Source organism: Rhyacophila brunnea, unplaced genomic scaffold (genome assembly GCF_057557595.1).
Source record: "Rhyacophila brunnea isolate RB1 unplaced genomic scaffold, BYU_Rbru_1.0 scaffold_12, whole genome shotgun sequence".
Lineage (NCBI taxonomy): Eukaryota > Metazoa > Arthropoda > Insecta > Trichoptera > Rhyacophilidae > Rhyacophila > Rhyacophila brunnea.
In genome coordinates this window covers 6,237,033-6,265,026 of record NW_028232774.1, presented here as the reverse complement: position 1 = coordinate 6,265,026, position 27,994 = coordinate 6,237,033, and the positions used below count along the sequence as shown (strand labels likewise).

The window sequence follows — 27,994 nt, the reverse complement described above, 5'->3', positions numbered from 1 at the left end:
ATATTGTTAGGAAATTTTATTGTGATCAGAAGAGTACATTGGTAGCGTAAATGGTAAGGCACAGCACCCGTATTGCGATGGTTGTGGATTCAAGTCCTATTTAATTCACTGCAAATTTTTTTCTAATACGTACATATCGTCACTGTTCTGGCAGAAGACACTAATTCGAAAAAATGACATGTTAAGTTAGTTATACTAAAATGTTCCTTATTTCAAACTTTACCGTCTGAAAACCTTCTTAATAAATAAACAGTCTTTATTTTAAAGTCATCCTTTTTATGATTACTTAATAAACTCACATGATAGACCATTTCAAACATTTTCAACAACTTCAAAGTCAAATTACTAAAAACTAGTATTCTCCAGTTAGTGTATTCTGCCAGAACAGAGATGATATTATTATGTTTCTGATGTGTAAAGAAAATTTTTGTGTATTCAATAGTAAGTTAATCTTGTGTGTTATTCATTTTGAATACAAAATAATGTAGTTTAAATTAATAAAAGTCATAATTAGCAAGCCATAGCACATTTAATTTAAAAAAATAAGTTATTAAATACATTGACAAGAATGTTGACAGGTAGCACAGAAACTTGGTTATTTTTTCTTGTTATAAATAGTAGTAATACAATTTATTACAATATAGTATAATTATATATGAGTACATTTATTGTAAATTAAATCATTATATTATCCTTCTTCCTCATATTTGTTCCAGATGAAGATGTTGACCCAATAGAATGAAGATATTTCAAAAGATTTTTTATGAGGGTCGGTTGCTAGTCATTCGCTCAACCTTCATTTAAGGAATCGTAAGAGAAAGGACAAAGGGGAAAACAACAATGTATTCAAATGAATATTTTAAAAAACAATGCATTATTTTCAAGCAAGATTCAAGTACACATCTATATAATGCAATGACGTAACATTACTGATCATTAGCCGGCTCGCACATCACAACTCGCCTTGTGTGCCTGACGGCCATAAATTAAAACCTTCGAGACTGCCGGCGAATGTTGCACGATCACAACCTCGCACATCTGCCTAGCGCTGCTAGCTCTAGCTCTACCAAACGCAGCGACAGTCTGGAGAGAAATGGCCGATTCGCCCGATTCTGCAGCTGTGTGCATGCGCGGAGTCGATATTGGCCGGACATCGACATGCAGGCTTTGGCCAATGCAACTAGACGAATGTCGCAGGGTCGCAGAGTTGCAGTTGCATCGGCCAATCTGCGAAGCTCCATTTGATAACGTTTGTTTCTTGGTTTACGATGACGTCACATCGACGAATTCGTCGTAAGACGCATGCGGCGAGTTCTGATGTGCGAGCCCTCTTATAATAATTGTGACTATAAAAACATGACACAATACATAATTCATTTACGTTGAGTAGAATTTTTTAATAAAAATTAAGTACGACATTGCGTGTACGCGACAGCCACTTGTCGGTGTGATCGGTACCAGGCCAGGTGTTCAATGCAAGGGCGGTCTGGACATCTGTCGAGTATATAAAGTGGGGTTCCCTAATGCGCATCACTCACGCTAAAAAGTACACGCACTCTCTCATTGTATTCGAGTGTCTTGTAATGACTTACATTGTAAGTGTCTGAGCAAACTATACTTACTATACAGTGTGATTTGAATAATTATTTATCAAAATGTACCATTAATGTAGAATGTGTATATAAGTGAATGGAACCAAGTAAACCACACATGCAATGTGATGATAACCTTTAGGTTGATATTATGTTTATAGACCACTATTTTCGTTGATGAATTTTATCAAGTCAAGAGTCAAAATCGTCTTAGTACATAATGATTTGATTGCAGTATGAGGAGGATTAAGGGGCAGAAATCCAAATGTGGCGAATCTGCACCAATGTGAAACTCCTTGAGTTTGTCAATCTCAAACAAAATGCTATAATAGCATGAAGATACAAGTGATTCAGGGGTTTCCACATGGGCCATGAGGGAACTCCAGTAGGCATTTGACCCCACATTACGGCCCGCACTAGACTAGTGGACGTTGTGCACGAGGATGCAGAAAGGATGTTTAATGTTGCAAGGCACCGATGAGAGACGTCTGGAAGACTATAGACCATGAATGGTTTCTAGCGTCAGATAATAAATAAATACTTATTACATAATATAACATAATTATCCAATTTCATAAGATGACTTTTTTGGGCATATACCTATAGTGAGCTAGCACTTTTATAGACAAAACAGATATACATAATATCTTCTACTTTCATTCTTTCTTCTTCTTAATTTCTTATCATTTTTTCTTTTTCGTCAAATATATTATGATGCCAAATATATTATGATGTCAAATATATTATGTGTTTAAAATGTTATCATTAGGGCCCGGATTTATATGCTGGTGCATGTTTTGTTAGGGTGTATGCACAGCTATGAGAGTTGCACAGAAATCCATTTTGAAACACACAGAATCCAAAAATAAAATTTTATTGTGCATATAAATGCATATTTGAGACGTTAGAGCATATTTCGGAGATTAGTGGATATTTCATAAATAAATGCATATTTTAGGGCTTTTGCATTTATATTTTTAGTTTCTTTAAATTATTATTATCGAAATATAACTTAACTAGGTAGGTAGGTAGTTTAGATGCACTTGCATATTTTTTTTAATGGCATCCCCGAGTTTGTTCATTGTCTATGCCATAGACAATAGTCTCTATGGAATCAAACTGATAGCCGACAACATCGTCGCATTATATTATATTAAATAAAATTAAATTGTATTTAGTTTATACTGCATTTCTTATTCAATTGTAGGTAGGTACTTGTAAAAAAAATTTTTTTGAAAATAAAATTGTATGTAACTTTATTGATTATTTGTGTTTTTTTTGTTATTGTATATTATTTATAAAATTATTAATTTGTTATTCGATTTTTATCAGTAATATTGGGTATAGAGGGTATCTAGAATTTTTTTCCATAAAAAACTGACAATTTTTAAGTGCATATTTTTAGTTTTTAGTGCATATTTTAATGATTTTAAACGCATATGTGCATGCATACTTTCATGTTTTTTGGTGCATACAAATCCGGGCCATAGTTATCATACCACAAAATACTAATACATTATAGTTGGCACTCTCCATCAGTGAATTTACAGAGATAGTGATCGTTCAAAATATTCTGCAAAATGACGAAACCAGACTAAATTTATCGCCGTGACAGCGTGATAGTACGCGACATGCATCATAATGTAATTGAAGCATTATTATCAATTTTGCTGTGACATCAATAGAATTGTTAAGACATGGCAAAAAAGGGTTTTTTGATATAGGAATGATTTTCATTTATAATAATTTGTCTCTATCTATCTAAATTATTATCCAAATTTCTCAGCACAACAATTACATTGATGACAATTTAAAATACAGTCGGCCCTTGACTTTCGTACATGTTTTAAAATTACGATTTTTGTTGATAATGCAAAAACTGTACGTTTTCATGCAGTCGTCGCTCCCCTCTCCTCTCTTCTCTGCTCCCCGTCACCTTACCAAATACATAAATAAGTTTAGTCTTGCGTTAGGACATGTGCCCTCTATTTCGCCCTTATAAATTTATGAACAAGAGTGAGAAACAGAGAAACTGCAGTGTTGATACGGATAAAAAGAAATTAAGGACTCATAAATTTCAAAGATGGAAATAATTGGGCGTTTTGAAAGCGACGTATCTTTTGCTTCAATCGGCCATTTGTACGATATAAGCCGGTGTGCGATATGTTCAATTTGGAAAAACAAGATAAAAATTGTTAAGGAATATGTTCAAAATTATGGAAATATATCTTCAAAGACTCTTTCCATACGACACGGCACAGTGATGGATGAAATGGAAAGATCTTTGTTATCATGGATTGATGATCAACATCAAAAAGATGTCCATCTGAATTTTTCAATTATCGAAGCTAAGGCTTTAAGTTTGCATGGAGATTGGAAGACACGATTAAAAGAAGATTCTAAAATGGAGTTTCAAGCAAGTAAAGGCTGGTACGACAAATTTAAAATGAGGTATTCTCTACACAATATTAAATTCACTGGAGAAGCTGCCAGTGCAAATAAATTTATTTCAAGTAAGTAGAACAATTGAGACAAAGACACAGCATGTTATAGAACTCCTTAGCAAGATAAGAAAAAAAGGGTGGTATTCAACTTTTCTATTTCTTTGCAAGTTTATGAAGAAAATACCCGATTGCTAATATGCCTCGTTAACTTTATTATACCCATTGATGAATAAATATTTTAAAGTACACCTTTTGATGTTTTTTTTTGCATTGATCCACTTTCGTACATATTTTCAGGAACCAATTACGTACGAAAGTCGAGGGCCACCTGTACCGTTATTTACTAATTACAGTAACTAATATCGAACACTACGAAACTAATTTATATTTGGTCAATTTTATTGGCACACAAAACATAATTAATGAAAAATCAGTCTGACACCTTGATGTCTATTAATTCTTGGAGGACCGTGCATATTGTCAATGGCACTTATAACTTTAATAGAATCCGTGACGTCGGCATTTTTACTCTTCAGTGCTTCCATCTCCTTGTAAGCTTGCTTCAGCACTCGATCTTTCCAAACCTCATAGTCTTCCACCATCTGCTGATTCAAGTTTGTCTCATTATTGTGGCTACTGCCCTCTGTCATTTCACTTACTAGAAAAAATAAATATTACGTGTTTACATAATATCGTCGTAGCTTAATAACGCCTGTACATGTATTTACTTGCATCAATATTGTATTTTAAACTATCACGATAATAACTGTTTACACATAAAAAAGCTGACTGCCTCGTCAATATAATTCTTCAAGAGTAAGCGAGACATGATGTTGTCATTTTATGGTACTATTTGACAGGTCGTGAAATCGGTTAACCTCAAATTGAGTCTGCGCGGTGAAATTCGTTTTTTTACCGGCAGGTTCGCCACTATCGTTCTAGGCGGTTCTAACACGGCATCAGCAGTTTCGTAACATGCTGTAGTCGAACGATGAGATGTTCAATGTGGATTTACCGTATCATTCTAAAGTGCGTTGGCTATCGCAGAGACAGGTGTTAGCCACTAATTTTAAATATTTACTATATCCGTGTAAATATATTATGTATACATTTTAAAGGGTAAACCCGTAAATAAATTTCAATGTTTTCCTTCATTTACAAAATAATGTACACTCATCGTTCGATTTGGTCGAGAGAAATAAAAAAAACATTTATTTTCCTTAAAAAATCCTTTGGAACCCTACGTCTAAAGTCTACCGTGTAAATTGAGGGATGACTGTACATGCATTTTTATGTATGTTTCTTAAATGCGGCCTTATTTGATTTAAAATAAATGAATGCGGCCTTCCGACAGGAAAAGGTTCGTCACCCTTGGTCTAGTGTATTGTACAATAATTTAAATGATCTGTCTTTTAATAGGCAGTTACACATCGTCGTATTTTCTAGGATTTTAATACAGAAAATGCAAAAACGTCGAGAATATTTATTTCACCCCTGAGGTGTTTTTAAAAAAACACATACTGTCTAGTTATACGGAAGGTGGTTGGCTGTATAACGTCGATGCACAACAAATATGGTCTATGTGACGATTTTACGAAAATGAGTTAAATATAGTCTTTTTTCTTTGCCTTGTAAAATATGAACCATGTGATAATAACAAAAATTAAAGGAGATAGAAAACAAACTATGTGCCAACATTCAAAACTTTGCATTTAAATATGAACCATGTGATCTTACTGTACATGCGCCATATTTAATACGTGGCTACAATGACATTAATATGGACGAAGCATCTAGAAAATAAAATGACACTCACTTTGTGTCGGGTCTGCCGGATGGCGAAATTCATATTTTAATATCGGTATCCTACGCTCAAATGAACATTCTGCTTGCAAGCGGTCTGGCGACACCGCTGGGTCTGCCCATACAAAATTTCTGACTGTCAGGTTTCGACTCCACCGTTATTATTGTGTTACAAAATGCCAATGTGCCTAGTTAAAAATTGTAAAAAAATCTACTAAACACTCCAAGAAAGATGAGATATCACTTTGCATGTGTTAGTATTATTTATTAATTATAAAATGCCATTTTAAGATATTGATGAATGTTTATTCAATGCAATTGAATGACAGGAACCATTGGACAGTCAGTCGCCTGTGATTCGCTGGGCTCACTTGCGTCTAATCTCCGAGAAGTCGTAAGTAACCGAGAATCTGTTTCTAACGCAATGAGTCACGAGAATTTATATTACTATAAATTCTCGAAACTTGTATCGCATAATGGAAACGGATACGTCAATGGTCACGTGACATCTACCTATACATCTGTGAATGACTTTCATGCACAATTTCTCGTGCGCGCCGGGTATGAAGTGAGTCGTCCATTTAATATGTCATTGCGTGGCTAGTACCGGGTTTATGGTCACATGGTCCGTATTTTACATCATGATTTCACTTGTACGTGCCCTAGTTGTTTTTGGAGTGAAAAACTATATAAACCACACCTAATATCACTGTTTTACTATCTGTGATCATTTGGTTTATAAATTAGCGGTAAGTTATTACGTTTTATTAAATAAATTTGATGTATTTTCATGTAAATATGCTGTGCGAATCAACTGGTGAGTGGATCCCGCAAAGTGATATGGATATTTCTTTACCAATGGATTCTGATATTTCAGTAGTTCAGAAAATTTAAAAAAATCAGAAACGGAGAGTCTTGGGGAAAGGGTATGTCGGCTATAAAAAACATTGCGGAAAATATCAACAAAGCCAATCAAAGCAAGCAAAGTCTATGGGAATAAGATGTTCACACAAATTACCCAAGGTGGCATATAAAATTTCTTTAAGTTGTCAGAAAATAACAGAAGAGGATCGCCTGCACACATTTCACAATTTTTGGATGTTGAAAACTTGGGTGGAGAAAAAAGCATATTTCCTGGGCTTTGTAGCAACACGTGCTGTAAGAAAGCGTCGCAGTGAAAGTACAGCTATCACGAAGAAGAATCAAGAGCACTATATATATATATCTTTTTACTAAGGACGGGGATAAACATAAAGTGTGCCGCAAAATGTTCATAAATACTTTGAGCATCACACAAAGCACTAACACAAGATGTAGTTACACATTATTATTAATGACGGCGAAAATGTTCCCCCCAACAATACAAATAAATGAGTGGCCAAGCAAACTGAAGCTGTGGAGAATGTAAAAAAGTGGTTAAATCTTCTGCCAGTTGTTCCAAGTCATTATTATCGGTGTCAAACTAAACGACGATATGTCGAATCGTCTTTTTTATCAACTCAACACATGCCATCAGTCTTCAATATGTGGTGAACAGAGAACAATGTGCTAACTGTGAACAGAAACTTTTTCAGCAACGTTTTAAAGGCTAAAAAAGTTTCTATTCACCATTCACGCAAAGATCAATGTGATATTTGTGTAGGATTTAAATGTGAAACTCTTGGGAAAGAAATTTACCACCAACACATAACACGAAAGGAGCAAGCTAAAAAGGCCAAAAACACTGCCAAAGAATCTGCCAGCGAGACTACATTAGTTTTAACAATGTACTTGCAGAGTGTGATGTTATGCCCTAAATTGCTGGCATCTACTGTTTACTACAAACAGAAACTACAATTACATAATTTCATCTTATATGTCCTTAATAATGCGGACGTGACTCTCTACGTGTGGCACGAAGCAGATGGAGGTGTGACCTCCAACGAGTTCACAAGTTGTACTATCAACTATTTAGGGACCAGGCCACGTAACTATAATAAGAGCATCCTAATTTCCGATGGTTGTAATTACCAAAATCGGAATCGAATACTGGCAAGAGCTTTAAGTGACTACTCACTCGTGACATCAGTCACTGTAGAACAGATATTTTTGAAGAAGGCCCATACTATGATGGAAGCCGATAATGTCCATTCTGTGCTGGAGCATTACTTCAAGCCCCCAATATATTCTCCATGTGATTATGTATCACGCATGCAAATGGCTCGACCCAAACAGTTGTATAATATTAAAATGTTCATTTTGATTTTTTTTTTTTTACGAAACTTTAAATACGAATTTAACTTCTTTGAGACCAGGAAAGAAAGTAGGGGATCCTGTTGTTACAGATTTAAGGGCTCTGAAATATGGCTAGAGTTGCTTCAACGCCGCAAGACTGGCTATGTTACACCATTGCCGCTGTATAATAGACCCCTAGCCTTGTCTGACTCCAAATTCAGGCATTTGCAAGAATTAAAACTTGTGATAGACAAAGTTCATCACCCTTTTTATGATTCCCTAATGTCCATGTAGGAATTGGAGCAAAAACGTTAATTTAGTTTTTTTGTGTTGTGAATTATGTTCCAATTAATAATGTCAATGTTGTATAAAAACACTTCGTTTTGTTGGTCTTATTTATAGTTATTATTTTGTTTGATGTATGTACGATTTGAAATAAAAATAACATTAAAATAAAGTTGTGTTTATTTTTTCAATAGAGAATGATTAATAATCATGCTTTCAATATTGTTTAAGAATAACAATTTATTCTTAAAGAAAGAGGGAAAATGTAAATGTTTGATTCCCGCTACACCGCCAACATGTTTATGGATGTTTTTTCTGTGTAAATATGGGTGCTGGTGCTGCAAGTCTGGGTGTTGTGATGACCCAATGATAAGTGTTAAACCTCATGGGAAGATGGAAAAAACATTATCAGCCGAAATCAAATAAATGTTTGCCAAAACAGAAAATTAATAAATAATTGGTACTGTTCGATTAAAGCGGATACAGCTGAAAACGCATTTTGAAAATAGCCGATAAACTGGATTATTTGTTAGTTTAGCTTAGGTTAGGTTAACCTAACAAATAATCCAGATTATCGGCTATTTTCAAAATGCGTTTTCCGCTGTATCCGCTTTAACCGAACAGTACCAAATAATTTTGTAATAAAAAAGTTATATCCTCTGCATATCACTACACAGTTCCATTGTCATAGTATGTCCATAACATTCACATAAATTTTGTGATAATAGAATCTCATATTTTAATTCTGTTAACTAGACACTAGACTAGTGCCTAGTTATCAAATTTGAATAATTTTGAATGATATATTTTGATAGCTAGTATTAAAAATTGTTCATGTGACGAAAACTGTGCATAGAATATGAACCATGTGCATAAAATGCAGTAAAGTGCCATTTTATTGTTCAAAATAGTAAATATTTGCAATAAAATGTATTCTCACATTGAATAAATATTTTTTCCCTAATTTGTCCATAAATATAAGTGTTATTTTCCATTCCGTTTTTTTTTTAAACAGTTTTATCGATTTTCTCAGAATGTACTCAGAGTCACATAGACCATATTTGATGTGCATCGACGATAAACTATACTGTGTAAGTCCAACATGTTTTGTATTCAAAATGGTTAATGTATTTAGTATTATATACCAAATTCCAATACAGGCTTATCTTGGCAATATTTTCACATTTATTAACAGTTGAGTAAATCTAAAATAAAATTTTGATAGATGTGGATGATAATAATATTATGAAGACAAATGCATCTACAATGCAAAATGTACTAGTATGTTTTCAGCTACACTTTCATATATTATATAGGATAAAGATTTTCTACAACGTCTTTGATTATAAATAAATAAAAAAATTAAAATTATGGTACAATTAGAAATGAATGAATCGAGTACGGATGGCGGATGAAAGGTCTTACCTCGACTGTCAATCTGCTGAGCAATATTTTTCGATTTGCTGCTTTTACTTGTCTGTCGATCGCTGGTCAATTCTGTTTTAATCGATTGTACCATTTTCGTCCATTCAGTTTCAAGTTCATTCCATTGCGACGCTTTCAAATGACTGTTAGTTATAAATTTGTTTTTTGATATTTTTATTTTTTCCAACCTAAAAAAAAAATATGCACACCGTTAAGTATGCGCTCTTGAAGAAAGGACACATCTGGGATGTCGCACTCCTGATGATGATGATGAAGTAGGTAAGTATAACAATATTATCTTAAATCCACCCTGCCCATTATGACAGCTAGATACCACCACAAATTGCAAGGAAGTAGCAGTTTGGGTGTACATTTATGAGACAATTCGGACATGAGTATATTTTGCGGGAGGGTGCATAGGTGTCACACGTTTATCAATGTGCTGTGCAATCAAAACGATGGTAAATGATGGAGCTGTGCAGAATTTATCACTTTTAACGAAACTCTGCCATTCTTGGTAGTATTGACCTGTGACCCCCTGATAACTATCTTAGAAATCGGGAGCATCAGTTGTTTGTTCTCCCAAAGTGCAGAACTAACCTGCCATTGGTAATGTCAATTGGGAGGGCAATAACTCTGTTCAACCAAATCACTTCGGATATTGACATATTCCACCTGCGTGATGATGAGTATAGGTGGGCACTGTTTTATAAATTCTTAAAATAGGGTCTGTTTAGCTCACTCGGTGTACTTCCTTGTATCTAATTTATATATATATATTTTTTTGTATCTTTTCTACCGTTTAATAACTTTTATAATATATAATGTTCTTTAAATAATATTTATTTGTTTCTAAATGTCATGTTGTGAACGTCTTGAATTAATAATTTGTAATGTTCACGATACCTATGTAAAAATAATTAAAATTGGAATTTGAATAATATAAAGGTTTTTCATCTTTTTTAAATTTTCAGTTAAAACTACTATGTATTCAGGTTTTGTTTACGTAACGTAGAGTTTGCAATTCTTGTTTGTTAAAGTCAATTCTGATACGATAATCGGTACTCTTACACTGTTACGTAGTGGATAAATTTCGATAACAAATAAATTTCGAAACCAGCTTGATTGTTCATGAGGACATGAATTACCGGGATCATTATTTACTGCCTTATTTGGCAGCCTACGGTAGCCTAATTGACAGAGCGTACATCTCTGAAGCTATGGGTGGTGGATTCGATCCCGCAGCTGGCAAAAAGAAATGGTTATTTATTCAATGTGGACTAATAATCATTCCTCACTAAAAAGATTGTTAATATAATATCCACTTTGTTTAGGCTCAGATGCTCCGCTTAGAAGTGAAAATACGTACATTTCAACCATTATCATCGAGTATCATCATTTTTCATGGAAAACTTGGCGTTTTATGATTTTAGTATGTAACGGGTGTTTTTTTTTAAAGGTTTGTTTTTTAAATTTAAAAATATACAACACTTTTTTCAGCGACAGCCAATTTGACAGCTGACAGCTGGTTTGTGGTCAATATGGTTTGCCATTTTACCATGAATAGACTTACGACAGAACAACAGTTGCAAATTGTGCAAATCTATTTCGAAAATCGTGGTTCAGTTCGGGAAACATACCGTGCACTACGTCCATTGTACGGTCGACATAATCGTCCATCATTTTTGTCTTTTTTGGTTGAATGGCTAAGTCAATAAGCAAAATTGCCGCATTTGGAGTGAAGAAAATCCACAAGCCATTATTAAGACGCTGTTATATCCAAAAAAGTCACTGTTTGGTGTGCTTATGGACTGGTGGAATTATTGGTCCATATTTCTTCAAAAATGATGCTGGCCAGAACGTTAGTCAATGGAGAGCGCTATAGATCCATGATTACTAACTTTTTCGTTCCCCAATTGAATGGCATTAATGTGGAATAGCTGTGGTTTCAACAAAATGGCGTAACATGCCGCACGGCGTGCAGTGCGCCAGAATCAATTTATTGAAGAAAACATTTAATGAACGCATAATTTCGTGTTATGGACCTGTGAATTGGCCTCCAAGATCATGTGATTTAACACCTTTAGATTTTTTTCTGTGGGGATATGTGAAGTCGTTAGTCTACGCCAATAAACCAGAGACGATACACGACTTGGAAACCAACATTCGCGGCGTTATTGCCGATATACGGCCCCAGCTGGTCGAAAATTGGACTTCCAGATTGCGTTTTTTTCGAGACAGCCACGGCGCGGCGCCCATATGCCCGAAATCATATTTAAACACTAATGGCATAAAATTATCTTTTAAATAAAGCCAATAACATGTCCATTACCAAGATTTTATTTTTATGTTTTATTTCATTTTAAAGTTCTACACGTCTAAAAAAAACAACTATTATAATAATATATATAATATGTATCTATGATAATTGAGATAGTCTGGTTAAGTAGGGACATGAAAATATAGTTTAGTAAGTGCGTTAGGTGCACGAATAATTATCAAGACAGCCAAAATTTCACACAATAAAACTTTTAAGATATTATCACTTAAATAATTACAAAAATATTACCTGCAAGCCTGGTAAACTGCCATACACACAAACTGCGGATGCGACAAATCCGAATCCTGAAACAGATTTTCATTATAATAATCAAAAGGGCCTGTACACGTACACGGATTTACTACCAGCAATCGCGTGTAAATTGGACGTATTTCTGCAAACAAGATCCAACCCTCACTAGTAGCATTCTGAGATAATTCAATATTTGTGAAATTGAATTGAATATTGATTTAAAAAGTATGCGCGAGTATTTAATTTTTCAAAAGTATCCCATCTGATGAAAACATATATGGGTTATTTAATTACATTACTCAACGATATGATAAAAAAGGAATTTATAGATATTCACAAATTTAGCCCTGGATCTTTTTAACAAAATACACTTATTGTGGGTTGGATCTTTATATCAAGGAGGATAGAGGCAATAATAAAAATGAAAAACAAATACATCTATGATTATAACATGTTTTCTTGCAGAAGATAAGGTTCTTGGCACATTTAAAATTGTTTTGCATATTACTAATGACCCGATATGTATGCCAAGATTATATACCTATAGCTGTCTTTTGTAGAAAACAATGTTTGTTGGTATACGAGGTAGAGGTAAAGTTTTTTTCTAAATCGAACGTAATAGTTTCAGTATCAGGATCATTTTTGGCATTCATCAAGTCATTTCTCATTTTATCTTGCAAGCACTTCCAAGAGTTGTGATGTTTTATACGCTCTTCAACCAGAACATTACAAGAAGCCTCTGTTATAACACTTTTCTCCTGTATTGCAAAGACATCACACTTATTGCAGGTATCTTTCATAAGAGGCTTGACCCGCAGATTAAACTTAGTAACAAATATGTTATTAAATTTAGAGAATGAAACTTTATTCAAGGTGGACTTTTCCACTTCCTCTATGTATAAATCATTGATTCGTTGGAGTTTCATTTCAGGTATCAGAAATCATGCATTACAATTTTCACGCCGATAGTGTGACACATATGTCGGAATTTTTTAAATGTGCTCTACAACAAAAAGTTCATCTTCGTAAGTTATTTTATTCCAACCTGCATGTTTGCCTCTCTTGTCAGTTATAGAATCTTCGGACCTTATCCTTTTTAATGAAGTGTCAATCTTCTTTGGAGTTGTTTGTAAGGTCTTAACAAACATATTTCTACACACTCTTATGCCAGACAAGTAGTATTGGCGAGATACGGTAGTATCGTGGATGTGTAGCTCCATTTAATCGGCCCTTCTTTCACACATGCAGCAATATACATCGATTGGGCAATAATGATTCCAATTCATAATATTTATGGAATTCATTCTCTCTTTTCCGTACAGAAACTACGTGATTACACTGAAGTCCACAGTTGCAGTTAAAATCAATTAAGCATTTGGGATTTATTATGTTATTTCTAGAGATAACATGCGGCATGTTTTTGTATTTATCTTTCTTCTCGAGAGAATTCAAACTTCCTTTTTCGACCCTTTCGTGGCCTACCGCCTATTGTAAGAATTTGACCCGCATCCAAATTATCTGGCAGCACCTCAACTGCATGTTCAATATCAACATTTGAGTTAATTTCCGTAATATTAAGGTTCAACTCACCCTCTTTTGTAACGTTTAAACCATTTACTGCATTATTTTAACTTGTATAAGTATTTTTCCGGGCATCCAAATTATCTGGCGACGACTCAACATTAATATCCATAGTATAAAGATTCACTATCCTTTCAGTAGACTCATAAAATAATCCCACATCCGAATTGCTAACTATTGATATTATCCAGTATTAATTCTAAACAACTTGACCGTTTCACTTATAATATTTAAGATACTAATTGAATACCAAGTCAATTTAACCCTTAACACTCGAGTGCCGCCATATCGGCGGCATTAGAAGTTTGCCGTATTACTCGAGTGCCGCCGTAGCGGCGGCACCGCCTCTAAAGTCATTTTTTGTAATATTTTCATAAATTTTTATAATGCGATTTCAATCAAGTTAGAATGAATAATAATAGGTTATTACATTTATCTGAGAAAGAAGTCGGCAAAAGAATACTGCGTGCCTAATTTCAACATAGTATTTTTATCGGAATCTTCTCTTTTTTTATTCGTAGGTCGTCGCTTGCAAGCAATGTTTTTTGTCACATAAATTTTATTTATTGAACGTTCCCAGACTAGAGTTAAGTGTTTGTCACGCATGATTTTGAAGTGTGTTTATATTTTTTATTGGTTCTCGCTTGCGCAGGGGCGTCCGTATAGTTTACAGTTTTATATTTGAATACTGTTTTTGATGACAATACTTACTAGTATATTATGCCGATTCGGAACCTATATAATGTGAAATACTCTAATGAGTCAAATGAAAATTATTACGTATCGATTTATTATTTTTTGAGAAATCTTTTGATAATGTGTACCGCAATGGGAATGAGTTGTTATGAGCCCGAAACTAATTTAGGAAATTTACGAGACAGCCGCTTATATTACAAGTGTATTTGAAGGCAATTCATTTGTATCATATTTACAGTCATAATGGACGATTTACATTTTATAGCCAGTTCTCTACATACCGCTATTTCATTACGATTCTGTGATAAGCCAGGATTACATATTGGAGATTGCTTTGTGAAATACCACACAATGAAGAATTATAAATAAACTAAAAATAAGTACAGTATATTCATTATAAATTTATTTTACAGAATAAAAAAAAAAAATTTTTTTTACATTTTTTTCACCAATTAAATGTTTTATATTGAAATTATGCTTTGTGCGGGAAAAAGTCTCGAGTGGGTGGTATGTACCTATAAAAAAAATTCGAGTGGAAAAGGTTAATATTACATCCATACTATTTGGATGTTTTTTACAAAATTAAAAAAAGCTAACGTAAGGAAGATATTAAACTTGCAAAAAAGATCCAAGCTATTTGGATCTATATAGCAAAATTAATTAAAGCCGAAAAGTCCTATACACTAATATTCGAAAAAGATCCAAGCTATTTGGATCTATATTGCAAAATTAATTAAAGTCATACAGTCCTATTCACTAATACGCGAAAAAGATCCAGGTAACGTGGATCCACATTATTATGTCGCAACAAATATCCAAGTGCTTTGGATCTTGCCTGAGTAATATTTATTTTTTGCAAACCAGATTTTATCAAGATATCGTTTTACAGAAATGTCATACACCTTGGATCTTTTTTGCAGAATATGGAGTACAATTTTCTCTACGCGTTGGTATATGCAACTCAATTTTGGTCATTCTGTGGGTTGGATCTTGTTTGCAGAAATACGTCCAATTAAACTATCACGATAATATCTTTTTACACACAAAAATGCTAATTGTCACGTCAATTTCATTTTTCAAATGTCACTGAGACGCGTTAGTTGTTGCATGAAAGTTTTCTGTGGTGCGCGGTGCAGTTCGTATTTTTTCTGGCATGTTTACCGCTATCATTCTAATGCGCACCCGCAGATATTGTGCAAGTTGCGACGACCGCGTGAAAATTCAGAAGCTGCTGAATTTTTTTGTTCCATGCATGCAGTCTTGCAACTTGTATGATGATAAGTGTTTACTTTTGCATTTTATTGTTATGGTCATGGTCAGCGGTGGCTCCTCTAACACCATGCATGTGCGCTGCACTGCTTTTTCCTAAACATCACTCAATGTGCAACAATGCTATTTATAAGTCATCACTCGTTTATCGCAATTTAATCCGTATATTGTAAATTTGTAAATGTAAATTTATACCAAAAGCATGTACTCAGTGAACAGTCACCATAATCGAGCGCTCGTGGTAACGCACTAATATCAATCTTAGTTTGCCATTCATATTACATTGGGTAATAACAGATCAACCCGATACGTGAAACTCATAAACATGTCATAAAAACCCAAGATTTTATTGCTTTCTGGGACGCCAACCAGTTCATGAAATTCGACACAGAAAAAAAAAACAGTAGGAATACGCGGAAAAGTGTAGTAACTGAGATTTAGCAGGATTGATAAAAAAAAGATTGTTTTTATTTAAATCTCATATAAATTCATTGGAAATAGGCTGATATTGAATAAAAATTGACTATCAACATAAAAATTATGGTTACAATCCTTAAATCGTTCTATATTTGCAAATATTTGAATATAATTTATAAAAAAATAATATCTGAGTTATCATGTTCTTTTAGCAAGTGAGTTTTAGAATTATTATGACATGAGTCATATGTTTAACAATACCTGACTCATGTTAAGTTTTATTGCCGACGCAATTTTTTAGACTTTATTTTATTTTGTAGACGAAGGGTCTGACACCTTGTCATCGATAATTCAATATCCTGTATCGAAAAATATGTATTCAAAACAAACTATTTTTTTTATATTGTCTTGAAAAATTATTGCAGTTTAGTTTCTGCTGCCGCGATGTGAAGTCACGTTCTGTCTATCACTTTATTTCGATAATTTTCTTCGTAAAAAGAAATTATGAATAATATTATATGATTGTTTAATCATTGAAGTGTGTGTGTTTTAAAATGATGTCGATAAATGTAGACTATATTAAACATAACAAGAGTTCCTTCGAAGAAAGAATCAAAATAAAAAAGGCTGGTCCACCGAAGCCTGAATTAAATATTAAAAAAATATGTGGATTAAAACAAAAAGTCTTTACACGTTCTTTTCGAAAGGAAATGTATGACAAGGCTTTATGGTTATGTGGTTGTGAGAGATTGAATCCATTTTTTTATTTTCCTTGTCTAATTTTTGGAGGAGATTATAACTGGACAGAGAAAGGTGTCGATGATTTAACACACTTTGGTGAGAAGGTTAAAAAACATGATTTCTCACAGAAACATCTAAATAAAATAATAAATTTATCGATTCTGGGTTCGGTTGATATAAGACAACAATTGGATTTCGCGTATCGTGCTGAAACTAAACAATTTAATAAAAATGTTGAAAACAATCGGTATATTTTATCAAAGTTAATTGACTGTGTAAAATTTTGTGGTGCATTTGAATTAGCTCTACGCGGTCACGATGAAACTGAAGAATCGTTAAATCGAGGTGTATTCCGTGGACTGATTGATTTTGTTGCTGAGATTGACACTGTAATGCAGACTCATTTGAAAGAATCTACTGTTTTTAAGGGAACGTCAAAAACAATACAAAATTATATTTTAGATTCAATTTTTGAAGTCTATCAGGATGAGGTGAAGAATCAAATTTCTGAATCTGAATTTTTGTCAATACAAGCTGATGAGACTACAGATGTGTCAACGGTAATGCAAATGGTATTAATAATTCGTTATGAATGGAAAGGAAATGTTTATGAGCGCTTTTGGAAATATTTAACACCAAAATCACACTGTGCTGAAGATTTGTCAGCAGCAATTTTAGAAGAATTGACTTATTTAAATATTTCTCCAAATAAATTAATAGCGCAGTGCTACGATGTGCATCTGTAATGAGCGGGAAAATCAACGGTGTGCAATCCAAAATAAGCGAAAGATTTCCTTATGCACACTATGTACACTGTTATGCACATCAACTAAATTTAATAATTCAAAAAAGTGTAACAAAACACAAGCCAGTGCAGAATTTTTTTGCCAATCTACAAGCATTTCCCAAATTTTTTTCACGTTCCCCGAAACGAGTAAAATTTCTATCTGAGATCGTGAAGAAAAAAATTCCATCAGCCCCACAAACGAGGTGGAATTTTAACATTAAAACTGTTGACACCGTTTACATATATTACGAACCTCTTAAGGAGTGTATGGAAGCAATATTAAACAGTGAAAATGATAGCAATACAATAAATCAAGCAGATATGCTTCTGCGGTATCTCACAGATGAACATTTCATGTTTTGGCTATCATTTTTTCGGCGGTTAATGCCTCATTGTGACATTTTATTTAAACAATTGCAATCTCGAAACTTAGAGTCTGTATTGATAAAACGTTTTATTTGTGATTTTGAAGTGTCTGTTAATAATGTTAAAAGTTCCCTTGAAAGTTTATCAGAGCCTCCCAGTAAAAGAATAAAATTTAACAATATAGAAATGTGTAAAGATGTGTGCGATTTAATATTAGTCCAAATTAAAGATAGGCTTGAATATAATAAACATTTGCTAACGGCGAAACTTTTTTATTATGAACATTTTGAAGGATACAGGGTTAATTTTCCTGAGAATGATTTTAAAATGACCCTGGAATCATATGACTTTTTGGATAAATTTAAACTTAAGCACGAATTATCAGTTATTTACAATAGGGACGATTTTAAAAACTCAGATGGTGCTATAGCTATTTTACAATTGTTTTATAATAATAATTTAATGACATCATTTTCCCAATGTACTAAACTTTGAAAAATCATTTGTACAATTCCGATGACATCTGTGGAAAGTGAAAGGTGTTTTTCAACCCTTAAAAGAATTTAATCGTTTTTAAGAAATACCATGAACCAGGACAGACTTAATTGTCTATCTGTGTTAAGCATCGAGAAAAAACTTTTACAATCAGTTCCAGACTTTAATGAGAAAGTGATTGAGGTGTTCGCTAAGCAGAAACAACGCCGAATTGATCTTCTTTTTAAATAAGGTAAGAAAGTTTTTAGTGCACCCCCTATGAAAGAAATTTTGGTAACCACCGGCCGCCACTGGTCATGGTAATACGTACTGCCAGCAGTAAATACTCGATTTATCAAAGAAATCGATAAATAATTATAAATTAATAACGCTCATGTTGGACGAGTGGCAGAATGTGATCTTCCAAAGTCGCAGATCGCAGGTTCGAATACTGCAGCTGCCAAATTAAAATGATTTTGAACCACAGTATGGACCTAATATATTGAGCGAATGGGTAAAAGTCCGTTAAGGCTATACCTAAGCTGAGGCATGGTCTAAAAAGATCTTAACTATGCAACGCGTGGATTGTGCTAATGACACGTTCAAACGGAACATACTTTGTCATAAAAATTCAACATGCGTCCATTTAGGGTTGTTTATTGTTATATTACTAATAATAATATATTCATTCACATGTTGCTTTTTTGAGTACAGGCATAACGTTTTTTAGTCATCTTTACACAATATAAGAATATATTCTTACGACGCCATCACAAAAAAATCGACGTGCTCCCACCTCGAATGCTGCTCGCCGATTGGCGACGATGCGAAATTTCACCCCACCTATTGTTGAAAATTATTTGCTGTTTCACTTATGTATGCTCTTAAGAAATATCTTTGGGATGAGGTAGTCAAGATCCATATTGGGTTGTATTGCCAAAGAAAAAAAAAAGATAAATTGATTTGAAACTTGAAAATTAGAAGAACATTAAGATGGTTTTGTTAATTCTACAATTTTTGAGTTGTCGATATTGACAACTATTTTCGACCAAAACACATCCACATATTATGTAATAATATCATCAATTATGTATGCTTGAATTACGAAATAATATTGCAGATTTAATTACCATAACGTCGGAATCTTTGAAATGTGCCAATATGCTGTCCGCCATGGTGGCGGCTGATGTACAGCCGAGCAGGACGCACATACTGTTGATAGTAACCACATCTTCAATATTCAGCAGCTTTTCAGTTGTATGTTTGATATTTTTGTACGTTGTCTTCTTCACGGCAGCCAGTTTCAAAGCCAAATCCTGTTAATAACACATTATTTTGAAATTAAACTTAACTCATTTACATAACATGGGTAATACATGGTACAGAGAGGAGCATGCTGGGCATAGCGCATAAGGACAAAAAAATGAAATACTTAATTGAACATGGAAATGGAGAGGAGATATACCACCAAAAAGACAACCGCTGGACAATAAACTCATCATCATCTCTCAATCTCAAACTCATCAAAGCACACTTGAGTGGGTGGTAACCTCAGTCGTGGTCCTGAGAGATACACCTATTTGTATGTTGTGATAATATGTCCGATTATGACCAGGTGTATAGGAGGGGTTATATTAGGTGGGAGACACATCAACTTTTACATTCAATTAATTTAAACGATCAACAAACTTTTAAAGATAATATATTCAATATTAAGATCAAGTATAATAAACAGATGGAGTGGCTTTATACATGAAATACTACTGAATAGTTTGTCAGAGAATTTAAGACTACTTGCTGAATAAGAGACAACCGTCTTACAACCGTCTTACAACCGTGCCAATGACATGATAAAAGTTACCGCATTTAAAATCAATCTATGTGCTGCTTCAGTGAGAGTATAGTATAGTACTGTTGATATTGGAATGGAAATAGAGAATTATTCATACCGAATCGAATGGAAGTCCAAACATAGACGCCGCTAAGTCGAGACAGATGACTGCAATGGCAGAATCGCTCGCTGAGGCTTTGCCCATCATTTTCAGCTTCAAGAGCCTCTCGTATTCACATGCTTTGCTAGAAATATTTATAATGTATAGACCTTTATTTAAACCCAATATCTTGAGGGTGCGAAGACTCAGATTTTCTGGTCACGTTGTTAGGACCGATGGATCTAGAGCAGTGGTTCTCATGTGCGGCCACCAGAGGATTTTGCTGCGGCGACCAACATCATTTTCAGTATTTAATTTAATTAACTGGGCTAACGTTAAATACGCGTTATTGGAAATGAGTCATGACCAAGTACTTAAAAACCATTTTAAACCCGATCACTGCCAGATACGAGATATCTCGTCAAATGGTCCAAGTTCGCCACACCAGATACGAGATATCTCGGTAGTACTAATAATTCGGTCAAATATTTTCAAAATAGGACACGTCATACTGATATCTATCAGAATGTTCCTAAAACATTTTACCATTAATTTACTTTGAATTTTGTTAAGGGGAAGCCAAAGTGTAACAACTGAGATTTTAGAGATGTCAAAGTTTTTTGTTTTTTTTTTTTTCGCAAATTATATTTGGCCTTTTAGGTACTACCAACGCCTTTTTTATGGCAGCTAAAAGGTTAATAATACCACGTTGACCAAGAATCAAGTCAATTCAAAGAATTGGCAACAATTGCTTTATTAATATTGTCGATTTTTCCTACTACTGTATACAGTACACCGAACATACCTATACATATAGTGAACTGAGCAGAGATGGACATGAGATTTGACAACTTTCTTTTTAGACCAAACCAAACCAAACCTAACCTACCCCAACCTAATATTACCTCATATAATATTAGTTTGTGATAATGGTGTATCAAAATGAATGAAAATTTCAAATTTTCAATTAACGATTATTGGATCGAAAAGCCGATACGCCGGCAGAAAAAGATATTTATTATAATTGTCTACATGGAATAAACTATTTTCGTAAAAAAAAAAAATACAAAAGCCTGTGTCCACCTCTGCGGCACTAACAATGGCAATCAAAACAATTCGAATTATGTGTAACAAAGGTCACGTCATATTCACGACGATTATAGATCTCCTGTTATAAAATAATAATACAAAACTAGGTTTATAACACAATATTACCTCAAGGTCGGCGTTTCATGCTTGTAGCCAAGTTTTCCAGCCATAAGTTTGACAATTTCCGAGTGCTTTGCCGGCATTTTAATCAATATTGAAACACTTTCACACACGATACAATTTCCGATACCTATTTGATATCTTATTGTATGATACTTATTTAGCTTACAATAAATTTATGGCATATATAGAGTTTTATGCTATTATTCGTATATATATGTAATCAACTTGCCAACTAATAACCAATAATAACAAACTAAAATTTGATAAAAGCAGCAGATAGACGAGATGTATTTTTTTGACATAAAGATTCAAATTTATAAAAAGGGTTGCCACAGTCTTTAATATCTTTGGGTTGCCATATGAAAAAAAACTTTTATGAAAACTTAAAAAAATATTAATTATTTTCGAGTATTCCTAGTTAGGTTCAGTAATAAAATCTTTTTTGATGCTAAACAAGTACCAAATAGCAATATAGGTAGTATTTCTGAAAAAGATATAATACAGGAACATTTTTCGCCTTGAATCTTCCAAATTATAATATTTTTGGGATATTTGGCGTAAAATTATAGTACCTACCTACCTACCTATTTATCATTTTTCCGGATTCAAAATTATAGTATTTTTATATAATTATAGTATGGTTGGCAACACTTAGTTACTTTATTTAGTTAATATTTTAGGTAATTATAATATTAATAACAAGGAGGTACATACCTACAAACTTATCTGAAGAATGGGATGTGGTCCCAGTGTCGAAAACTACCCGTAAAACTACTACTCGTAACTGGACAAAATCTGACATTCGAATGAAATTTTCAAAATGGCGTCCTATGATAGTTCGTAGTTCCATTTTTGGCCATTCTACAGATAAGTTTGTAGGTCTGTAGTACAATCGCTTTGATTAATAATCCATTTTATTTTATTGAAAAGGTACATATTTTTTTAAATAATATTATACTGATATTTGTGAGTTCGGAACATGAATAAGTAGGTACTTATCTAATCATATTAAAATAATTTAAGAAAATGACATTTTTTTATACCGAATAATCTCGAAGACTTTCCGGTTTCTTGTTTTTGGACTGTCAACGAATTTTTTCCATTCTTCTTAATTTTTCCATCACTTGATAGTCAAGTCACTAGTTTCTATAATAAGGGGGGCTCCTCCAGGACCAGGACCTCCAAATTCTGCTTCCACCGCAAAAAAAACAGTGTCCACCTCCCAAAGCTATGTAATTTTTCAAATAAATACCATACTACTACATAATACTAAGTGCTGTTAAAAATACGGTTAAATAAAATATATAATAATAATAAGGTACCTACCATCAAATTAATGCATAGTAAATACAAAATATTGCATTTTATATTGTCATCGAGTATTTTTGGGTAACTCCACATCCATAGCATCTGTGGACCGCACGCCATTGGTACTCTTTTAACTTTGAAGTGAGGGGTGTGCATGTTGTCTCGTGATATATTTTAACTAGGGAACACAGAATGAGTACTACCTAATGGGTGTGGTGTAACAGGCAATCGTTCTCGAGTATGGAATAATATGGGATAAACTTAAGCACGTGTCAAGAATACGTTATTATAAAGTTGTTTTTTTTAGTTCTGACAGCTGCTCTCGGTTTATGCACTGACGCTTATTCAATATTGGTGTATTTGAAGGTAGCTACAGACACTATTGCACGTCTATAATGTTAGTTTCATTTTCGTAGAATACAGATTCAAAATCCTGCTTCAAAATGTAGTGTATTGGGGTATAGCCTATCTGAATTGTATTTATTAATCTGTTCTGTGATTTTAACATACGGTTATGTAACATTCGCATTACGTTAAACAATAGAATGCTTCGTTCGAGTTATTCGCAATGTATGATTCGACAAGCTTATTTATTTAAAAAAAAAAAAAGGTCCCCATGCCACCTCACACTGCGGGATCTTGCAGAATGTAGTTCCGCTATAATTGTCCTCAGCCTACCATGGGCATATTCATATTGCAAGACTATGAATATGAAGCATGCAATTTAATACAATTACTAATAATTTATGAAAACTGGATACCGAAAATATGTGTTCTTTTGAATGTCACAGAGAGATTCATAGAGATAATAATAAAATTCATATTTTTAATGTATCAAAAAACAAAACAAAGTAAGGTTGAGAATTTCTTTGGCGGCGGATGTCAGGCTATAAAGTTTGGGAACGTTACAGGCGACGGATGACGAATTTTTTTTAGACCAAATTTTGCGAAGATCTGTGGCTCCTGTGCTGGATTTTTCATTTCATTCACCTGTGTGGCACCCAGTAGTTGCCTGGCAGTCTCGGATGAAATGTCAGAAGACAATAATTTCATGTCGATTTCTATAGCAATACCCATGACATTATTAATGGACGACGCACTCAATACAGTAGCTAGCAAGTAAATTCGGGCATTCGCATGTATAGGTAGACATTACGCAATTTCCAGTATACGATATCACGCATCGAGAATTTATAGCAATATGACCTTTATTGTAATGGCGTTACAGCCGTGTTTCTAATGTCAATGTTCATTTGAGCGAACCCGTTCGAACCGAACCATTCGGCAGACCCAACAAAAAGCATCAGGAATTTATAGCAATATCACCTCTATTGTAATGGCGTTAGAACAGATTATGCCATTCGGCAGACCCGACAATAAAGTGAGTGTCATTTTTTTTCCAGATGATTCGTCCATATTAATGTCATTGAGCAATACGCGTTTATGACAAACTAAAATCCGCTTTAGCGTTTTTGATAGACTCCATATTATTATTATATAGGTATATTATATAGTTATGCAACATATTTGGATAAAATATATTTAAAACAAAAATGATGGGGTGCGCTGCATCACGCTTGAGGGCGGCACTTTTCTTAGCTACACCACTGGTCAATAATAACTAGTTTTGATATGGTACAGTTAACTGACTACACATGTGTCATTAAATTTACTGTATATCGATATGTTTAAATATGAATTGCGTAAAAAGAAGTTTGATATGTTAATAAAAAAAATATGATGTAAATATTTCAACGTTTACGTAGGCATTAAAATACAAAATAATATTATTGACTAAAGCACTATTCACAATATCAATATCACTACCTACGTGTTGGTGCAGGCGCGTACGCAATAAGGGTGTTTTCGGGTCGGACCCCCAGGAAAAGAAAAATAACTTAGACTATAGATACTTTCTCAGGACCTCGCGATTGCGGATCGTGACCCAGATGATTTAGTTGTCCAAAAGTCTTCTCAACGGGTTGATCCCACTCCTTTCGACATTCTATGACACGCAAGGTCTGTGGCCGTTGAACAAGAACTTCTTGTCCACGTGTTAAAACAGTGAACTAACAAGCCTTTCCTTTGCAGTTTAATTGCACTTACGTTTCAAATGAGGAACACCCCTAAATGTATCGTTACATTTTACGCTTCCGTGGTGTACGGATTTATCAATTTACGTAATCTGATGATTTTTATAATAAAAAATGTATATAACACGATCAGGAGTGATATTAAAATTATTATTAGTAAACTTTTGGTTTATTCCGAAGAAGAAAAGGAGTCTCATCTAAAAAGAGAGCCGATACCTTATTTAAACACGCGTTGCCGCCATGACAGGTACGTCACTGGGAAGTCTTCCATATCCGACTACAGCGACTTCCGGTTATCGACGAGATCTTGTTGTCGGATAGTACTCACTAGAAGACCCATGGCACTCATGAATCGGTGCAACCATCCAGGACATCCAGTGTTTGCTTTAATAATCTAACGCGGACACAAATGGACACTAACGACCCTAATAATTATGATTATTAGGTCACCAGTATTCGATAACCATAATAATGTCCGCGATTGAAGCGAGGATAAGCTATACTATAAAGCAGTAGGCGGGCTAAATCTGGTCGAAGTCTAAGAAGGCTAAAGTCGAAGAAGATCTTCTTGTCAACGTGTTAAAACTGTGAACTAATAAGCCCCTCCTGTTTTTAAACGCACTTCGACTGCAACGACTTCCGGTTATCGACGAGTTGTCCACGTGTTAAAACTGTAAACTAACAATCCCCTCATATTTAGTTAATCGCACTTCGACTACAGCGACTTCCGGCTATCGCCTAGATCTTCTTGTCGGACAGTAGTTGCGCCTGCTAAATTTTATTAACCCCGCCCTCTACCGCCCCAATGGGAACGGGCTACTGGGTGTGGTATACTAACGGGCTACGGATCTCGAGTGTGGAAAAAGAATATGTTTATTTCAATAGTTACGTATATATGATAATAATATAAACGTAAGTGTAACGTGCATTCAATATTGAAGGCAGTCTCTTCTCTCCGTCATACTTAGATTTTATGGTCTGACCGTCACAAAGAACCCTGCTTTAAAACCTTGGTCCACGGCGATGGCTTTTATTTTTCTATTTTTTAATCTGTTCTGTGGTTGAACATGTCACATGACCGGCTTGCAGTCGGGAAATTTTGATGGTTTAGAATTTAGATTATGTTGGGTCCTCTAAATTCCTATGTACCACACTATATCTACATTCTTGGCTCTAAATATCGTTGCCATGATATTTCATTCGATAATAATTAGAAGACCTATTTCAGACTAGTTGTTAATCCCGACATTCTAGAAAATTTGAATTTTTATGCACCCGTCAATTACATGCGTGGTCGCAGCCATGACTTATTTTGATTGAAAGCTGTTTATGTCAGGCTCACCGGGCACCAATAGCGAGGGATGTGCGGCTGGTCAATGCACTCCCTAGAGATGTAGACATTTTTAACGATGCATTATGTATTCTGTTATTAAAATTCTATTTTATTGCTTAATTTGTATTTTTTTTAAAATTTAGTTCTTTCCTATAAAATTAATTTTTGCTATGTTTTTTTCTCTATCTTGTTTTTTCTCTAATTGATTATTTGTTATGTGCTCAACGTGTCTTTTATGAAAATAAATAAATAAAATAAAATAAATAAATACATCAATTCTTATCGATATTATGTGAGGATTGTCCTCAGTAGTGTTTTACGTTTATTTTAATAATATTTTTTCGGTACCTATTTTTTTCATATTAATAAAATTAGTAGATATAAAGAAGATTACAGTAAACTAATTTAATATTAAGCACGCGTGTGTGAATGTGCCTTAATTATTGTTATGTTTGAAAATCAATTTCATGGCTTAGATCTTGAACTACATTCATGAACTTCCAGTGGTGATTACGTCTACTTGGCGGTCGCTTGTCTTTAAAACAGTTTGAATAAGAATATATATTTTAAAAAAAGTTTTATGAATCTAATAATAAAAATAAAATAAATCAAAGGAAATAGTTAAATATATATCTTGGTTTATTAAAATAATAATTTAGAAAAATCGTGATTTAAATTTTATGGTAAATTAACATTCCAGAAAATATAACTGATTAATTATTTTCAATACATATTTTGCTAGAAATATAAAAAAAACTGGTTGGATTGGAGTATAGTGATATTACATAACTTATAATAATTGGACAATAAAACTCGTGAAATGTCCTGCCCGTTTGCAAGGTAAGTGTATTCAAATCAATAAGTATTTCAAAGTAGATTATTATAAAAATAATATATTTAATGGTAATCTGTGCATGTGAAAAACCGCACAGTACAACCTCATTGACTTAGATATATTTATAATAATGTCTTATTTAATATAAAAAAATGTTTTAACTTTGTGTGTGGTAAACGTTTTATGGATTTATTTTGAGTGGTTTTGGAATGAAATTTAAAAATTTATATCGATCGTCGCATTTGCCCCGTTCCCCGGGAGTAAGGCAATTGCAAATACTGTGGTATTTTACAATTTATTATACATGGCAATCATATTTTTAAGAAGAAATTCAAAATCAATCATAGACATCATCAATTCTCTTTTTATTTGATGAAAATTAGTACCTATTACAAAAAAAGCTCTGGTATTCAAAGTGTGCGTCGGCAGGCTGTTCGAATAAATTATACGTAATTCCAGACAATCTTAATTCAATGTGTAGGTATAGTTTGGCGGCTGTTCTTACCAAAAAGTACCTAAATGTCCTAAATACTAAATTTCAACTGCTCTTCCCCTATTGAAGACATTACATACGGAATCGAATTTGGCTTCCGATCTGCCAACCATTATTCACTTG

General features: G+C 33.8%; 3 protein-coding genes and 1 pseudogene across 3 annotated transcripts in view; 1 reads left to right on the top strand and 3 right to left on the bottom strand.

Moving 5' to 3' along the window:
- The window catches only part of LOC147077707 (cathepsin O-like), a 129,061-nt gene that overhangs the window by 35,548 nt on the left and 65,519 nt on the right, over positions 1–27,994 (bottom strand). The gene's annotated exons all lie outside the window — the stretch shown is intronic.
- Orc6 (Origin recognition complex subunit 6) lies at positions 3,246–22,111 on the bottom strand. The gene is made up of 6 exons (XM_085960650.1): positions 21,813–22,111; positions 20,616–20,742; positions 19,797–19,982; positions 12,333–12,388; positions 9,764–9,951; positions 3,246–4,694 (listed from the first exon to the last, which is right to left on the bottom strand). Exons 1-6 carry the CDS (start codon positions 21,887–21,889, stop codon positions 4,456–4,458), a joined length of 873 nt encoding a protein of 290 aa, XP_085816776.1. The 5' UTR covers positions 21,890–22,111; the 3' UTR covers positions 3,246–4,455.
- On the bottom strand, positions 12,583–14,273 carry LOC147077710 (uncharacterized; annotated as a pseudogene).
- The window catches only part of v (Tryptophan 2,3-dioxygenase vermilion), a 51,112-nt gene continuing 50,161 nt past the window's right edge, over positions 27,044–27,994 (top strand). The window contains exon 1 of the mRNA XM_085960649.1: positions 27,044–27,383. Coding sequence (XP_085816775.1) covers positions 27,364–27,383 — 20 coding nt within the window. The 5' untranslated portion in view covers positions 27,044–27,363. The remainder of the gene's footprint in view (positions 27,384–27,994) is intronic.

Bases quoted from the DNA above. Each gene is read 5' to 3' on its own strand.
- Orc6 (XM_085960650.1), bottom strand. From the start codon at position 21,889: ATGCCGGCAAAGCACTCGGAAATTGTCAAACTTATGGCTGGAAAACTT. The intron at 20,743-21,812 runs GTAATATTGTGT...AAATATTTCTAG, and splicing joins CATGAAACGCCGACCTTGAG to CAAAGCATGTGAATACGAGA. The intron at 4,695-9,763 runs GTAAGACCTTTC...TATTTTTTCTAG, and splicing joins TCAGCAGATTGACAGTCGAG to TAAGTGAAATGACAGAGGGC.